The following is a 6000-nucleotide window of genomic DNA, read 5'->3' on the forward strand; positions in this document are numbered from 1 at the left end:
CCCAGTATTTTCTAAATAAAGAATGGTGCTACTGGGATTATAAAAAATAAATGGTGGTGCCCAGTATACCAAAAATTAATAGTAATGCCCCCAGTTTGAAAAAAATCAAAATAGTAATGTACCGTTGTATAAAATAATAAAATAATGGGGCCGCCTTTATAAAGAACTGAAATGGTGGGTAGGTAGTAGGTATGCTCTTCATAATAAATACTTACCTAAAATCTTCTTGTTTGTCATCCAAGTAATCATATGGCAAACTTGGAATTGTAGAGGAGAAATAATAAAAAAATAATAATAATAATAAACACATTTCCCGCACAAACGTCTCCTGAGCAGTCTCTTACACCACTCAGCCAATCATAGATGAGAGACCGATCATGATTGGCTATCCTCTAGAGTACTGGGCCTTCCAGAGTACTGGGCCTGAGTAGACTGGGCATTTTGAAAAATGTAAAACCGGATATTTAGGAGTGTAGACAACCTGTAGCTCTCCATCTTGCTGTAATGGTGCAAAACAGTATGATGGTTGTGAAACACGGCAGTGCATGTGATGTTCTCATGTCCAATGTATAATTCCATTGTCCCCAGGATGGCACCTCAGCTTTATTTAAAGCTGCATCTAAGGGCTTCAGTGACGTTATAGAAGAAATGTTGAAGTTCTCACCTACACTTGGTATTTTGAAGGTAAGAACTGTAATAATGTCAGTAACATACTGTATTCTGGGATATAAGACACTTCTGTAAAGCACACTCTCTCACGCAAAACCCATATTTAAATGGTATCTCATTTAAATATGGGTTTTAAATGAGCACAACAATGTACTTGGATCACACACACACCCAATAGCAGCTAGCTAGGTTCCCAAACTAAAATGTTAGCCTGAGAATATATTCATAGAATGCGGCACCACTAATAAATGAAGTGCTAAAGACATCTGCTGGAAGAGACCAATGTGTACGGGCATCCCAACCAACGCAATCATTTTTTTAGAAAAATAAGAATACCATCTAGACATTTTAACTTAATCAACTCACCTGCCATATTAACCAGCTTCTTCTACCATGTGGTAGAGGATGTGGGCTTCTCAGGCAGTAATATAAGTTTATTAATGTAAACCAGAATGTGAAGTTCTATGAGAGAGAGAGAGAGAGAGAGAGAGAGAGAGAGAGAGAGAGAGAGAGAGAGAGAGATTCCATAGCAAGCTCTAATGAGCAAATATATAATAATGAAACACCAGGGTATTTACATATGTACTGGAGACTATGGGGTATATTTATTAATGTTTGATTTTTATTTTAGTGTGATTTGACATTCGATTTTCATTCAATTTTGCATTTGGAAATTTACTAAAGGCAAAATCGAATATCAAATCAAACATAAAAACGAATTTCAATCAAATCAAAAACATTGGTACTTTTACATAGCCCAACACACAAATCCCTTATTTACTAATATTCTATTTGAAATCAAACACAAAATTGATCTGAAATCCCCAAATGAATGGACCTGTTTCATGCTTTCGATTTTAGCATGAGCAGGTCTGATCGACACAGATTCATGCACAGATAAGTGAGATTTGTGCAGGCATATGTGTGTAAAAAGCTTCAAAAGTGTTAAAATTAAAAAAAAAAGATGTGGGATCCCCCTCTAAAAGCACAACCAGCCCTGAACTTTTCAGAGACAGTCATGGTTGTGTAAATACGAGGGACAAAAGACGAAGAGGTTCTCTGTATTTACCACAACCAGCACTGGGCTAAGCAAGTCGGCCCTGGTTTTGGAAATACAGGGGTGAGTAGGGGGTCTCCTGTATTTAACGGACTCTTTCTAGCAGGGGTGTAATTCCACAGCCAGGGGAACCCTTTCTCAAGGTCCCCCGGCCAGAGCATTACGCCTGACCGCTAGTCAGCCCAGGCCGGGGATCCCTGGGTAGGTGGGAACCTCCCCAATAAAGAAGTCCCCTCTCAAGTGCACCCCAGGCCTGGACTGATAGCCCAGGGCTATCCCCGGCACCCCTGGGTGGTGGGTGCCGGGCTGATAGTGTAAAGTTTGTGTAAAAATAGAAGTGATAACATTGTCTTTAACAGTAGAACTACAGGTCCCAGCAAGCCTCCCCCACATGCTGGTACTTGGAGAACCACAAGTACCAGCATGCGGGGCATTAAGAGCCCTCTGGTACCTCTAGTTCACCTGTAAAGAAATGTTAAAATAAAGACAAGACACACACCGTGACAGTATAACGTTATTACACAAATATACACTCACACATACTCACCTACAATATCTGGAGAGGTCCTCTTGTCCATGTAGGCATCCAGTGTCTTCTTCTCTAAGGACGGTACTTCCTGAATGACGGGCTCAGATGCGGCATTTCTCTTAGAAATGCTGGAGCTGAGCGTTCATTGGCTGAGAGAGTTGAGCCTCCGCCTTTCTCAGCTAATGAACGGCTCCCACCATTGACTTCAATGGTGAGTACCGCAAGCTAACCTTTAGTAAAATGAAAGATATAGTAAAATGGAAGATATATAAATAAATATAAAATTCATCCAATTTTATATTTATTTATATTTATTTATATATCTTCCATTTTACATATCTTTAATTTTTTAGAGAATAATTGTTATCACTGTTTATTATATATTTTATGGTCTTATATTAACCATCATTGACAATGCCACAGTTTTTTTATATATTCATGGACATATCGTATCTGCTCTGCAGCAGAGCAGGTGGCCGATATATCTGCAAATATACCGGCGCATCTGGCTGTGTGTACAGGCAGTCAGCCGACCATCCATACACTCGCTGCAGGGGCAAATTCAAATGCCCACCCTGTTGTGATGTCAGGGAACACACATCGAGTGGCCGATTGGTAAGCTTGCCTGATCAGCCGGTATGTCGGTGGATCCGACACCTGTATTTAGATTTGTGTATTGCAAAACTCTGTTTTATTATCTACTATTTACTGTACAATCCACTAGACCGGTATCAGACAGCAGATATAGGCATCACATGACTGGTACCACAGTAACTCTACCATTGCTTTGTTTGCTAATCACTGTCATTTGTTTGCTCTTTAAACTAGAATGGGTCCACAGCCCTCCACGCTGCCGTTCTTAGTGGTGATATGAAATCAGTGTCCCTTTTATTAGAAGCCGGAGCCAACACTACTCTTAGAAACACGGTACTGCCACTTCATTAAAGTATTACCATAGCATTTAAGTGCCAGGTACATAAACTTGATTAAACGAGTGACAATGTTAACTATTATTATATTTACATGTAGAACCAACACTTTATATTGGAGGAAACATATTTCCATTATATAGAAGGTAATAAGTCATACTGTAGCATCTCTTTTATTTCAGGCCAATGAATTACCAGCTGACCTGACGAAAAATGAACGATTATTACGTCTCCTGAAGGCAACAGAAACATTCAAAAGCACCCAGCCCTGAATTGTGTCACTTATTTCTACTTTTGTAAAAATATGGTTTGTGCTATTATACTGCAGCAAGTCTGACATCCAGCTGGCTCTACATTGTGCTAATGTATATTATTTAGGGGGAGGGATCTGTCCTTTCTAGGTTTAAGAACCTCAAGTTATATGTAGCCCACAAATGCCTTTACCAGCTGAGCCTTAAGACACTATTAATGTAAGTACTGAGCCATGCCAATATTAATATGTCTATAAGGGTCACCATATGTGCCAGCATGTAAAATCTATGGTCAAGGAAAGTATAAGATCTGTCATAGGTTAGATTTATATGAAGGGGACCTGTTTTAAGGGAAAACCTAAAGTCCACTATGCTATTTCAGGTATGAATCGGGGAAGCTACTGTTCTTATATAACAGTTACAGTACAGAGCAGCTCCCTTTAGTGCATGACATTAATATATACAGGTAATATACAGGTAATATTGTATTGTTTTTGCAAATCTTAGTCAACAAGTATATATGTAATTTAAGTTTAAACAAATTCTGGTTCAGGTATTTCTAATGATGCAGGAGTAGAAAATAATGTTGTTTTTCAGAAGCCTGACTTTTTTGATGCCTCAGTGGAGACTGCATCCCCATTTCAGTGGTGTCACCTACAATTATGTTCATAGTCACCTACATCAAGGCATCAGAATGCAATGTGATTACACTAATGCAGTCACAGGTTTATCCACACATACCGGTCATATGTCTCTAATGCCCAGGCTCTTTCACACCGCATTGCTGGGTCGCTCCAGGGATTTTATACACGGGTCCATCCCGGGTGCGACTCGGCTGAGACCCCTTTCAGACTGGCGGCCCACCCCGGCTTACTGCTGGGTCGATGATGTCACCGCCATTACGTGCCAAACCAGCACTTGGATATGAGATCGTCATCTTCCTATGCTGTGAATGCGACCCAGTTTACCTGTTCACACTGCACCGCGAGCTGAGTTGTACCCATGTTCAACCCTGCTCATTACCCGGATTGAAAGGCCAGTCGCTCGACCCAGGTATCTCAACTGGGTCCTTTCGCACTGCTCAATAACCTGGGTTGCTGCGCATTCACGTGCCATAACCCGGGTTATTGCTGGTAGTGTGAAAGGGTTATAAGTCACTGACTCAGGCACAACCAGCTCTGACTCCACCAAAGGAAATAAAATCAGGACTGTTACTAGTAGCAGCAGCAGCAGCGCCTAACAGTCCGCCCACTCCACTCACTCACTTCCTGGAGCAGCCTTCTCCCATGAGCGTGCACTCCTGGGCTCTGTTACCGGGAGTGCACTGGAACGCAGACTTGTGTGCGTTCCACTGCTGCGATTTCTTGTTGTAGCATCATGGTGTCCGTCAGTAGACAGTGACACTGACACACAGGTTTTCTTGATCCTGCATATAAATCCACTATTGCTGCAGGTCCACATTACATGCATAAAACCCGTTATGTTATTTACTTATATTTTGTACATCTGGCTTCCCTAATCTTGGCCTGTGATTGGCTGCTAGTTGCAGAATGAATACCCAGCAGCACCACACTGCCCTGCATTCCCCTAAAATTGTGAGTACATATTTGCAGAGAGATGTATATATGGGGAAGGGGGGGGCAGAAACTTTTTTGGCAGGGGGGGGAGTAAAATTTCTAGTTGTGCCACTGTATAGTATAACCCAGTGGTCTCCAATGTTAATTGAGAGATGTGAGCTACTTTAGAAAAATGAAACCTCCTGAAGAGCTGCTAAAATTGCTAATTAATAACCAAACAATTGAAAGTACTTTAATGAGAAAAAAAAATGTTTCATAGAAAATAAAAATGCATTTATTTATTACAGTGATATTGATGTAGTCTGTAAATAAAATTTAAGCACAGGTACATTTCACTGTTAATTACTGTCTCCAAGCAGATACGTGCAGTAGAGGAGCAAAAGATATAGGCAGGGCTGCTGTGTGATGTTCCAGCAGGGCTGGGCGGGAGTCACTCGCTCTGCCGTAGTGTAGACGCCGTGGGTGGAACCAAGAGGAAGTACGTCAGGTGATTGCTGTAGAGGCTGTGGCATCACCTGACGTGCTTCCCTGTGGCTCCACCCATGGCGTTGATTCCACGGGGGATCACACGTCAAAGGTCACTTCCTCCTAGTTGACTCGGCAGTACTGCAGCTAGGTGAGCTACCAAAATTAAGACAGCAAGCTACAGGTTGGAGACCACTGGTATAACCCATGGTATCCAATCAGACATTAGCTTTTATTTATCATCTGCATTAGGAAAAATATCAGAATCTGCAACACCTATATTTCCTAATGCAGTAGATTTGATATATACTGTACAACTACATCCCAAAAGTGCAGTATCTAATCATGCGGTAACTCATGCAATAGAATGCAGGCTATAGCTTATATATTATAATGTTTTGCATCAATGTATGTGGATTAACCTGACAAAGGACAATCAGAGAGCTCTTACTATTCTAACAATTCAGTGACTGAATAACATATCCAGCTAAAAGATATTTCTTCAACATGTTACTGTTTTCTT

The 6000-nt window shown here is 41.0% G+C and overlaps 1 protein-coding gene across 1 annotated transcript in view; it reads left to right on the plus strand.

Moving 5' to 3' along the window:
* The window catches only part of ANKRD29 (ankyrin repeat domain 29), an 80660-nt gene extending 75617 nt beyond the window's left edge, over positions 1-5043 (plus strand). Inside the window, exons 8-10 of the mRNA XM_088469512.1 lie at positions 589-684; positions 3084-3182; positions 3367-5043. Coding sequence (XP_088325638.1) covers positions 589-684; positions 3084-3182; positions 3367-3456 — 285 coding nt within the window. The 3' untranslated portion in view covers positions 3457-5043. The remainder of the gene's footprint in view (positions 1-588; positions 685-3083; positions 3183-3366) is intronic.
* The last annotated feature ends 957 nt before the right edge of the window (positions 5044-6000 follow it).

This window comes from Taudactylus pleione, unplaced genomic scaffold, assembly GCF_031769625.1.
Source record: "Taudactylus pleione unplaced genomic scaffold, aTauple2 ptg000093l, whole genome shotgun sequence".
Taxonomy (NCBI): Eukaryota; Metazoa; Chordata; class Amphibia; order Anura; family Myobatrachidae; genus Taudactylus; species Taudactylus pleione.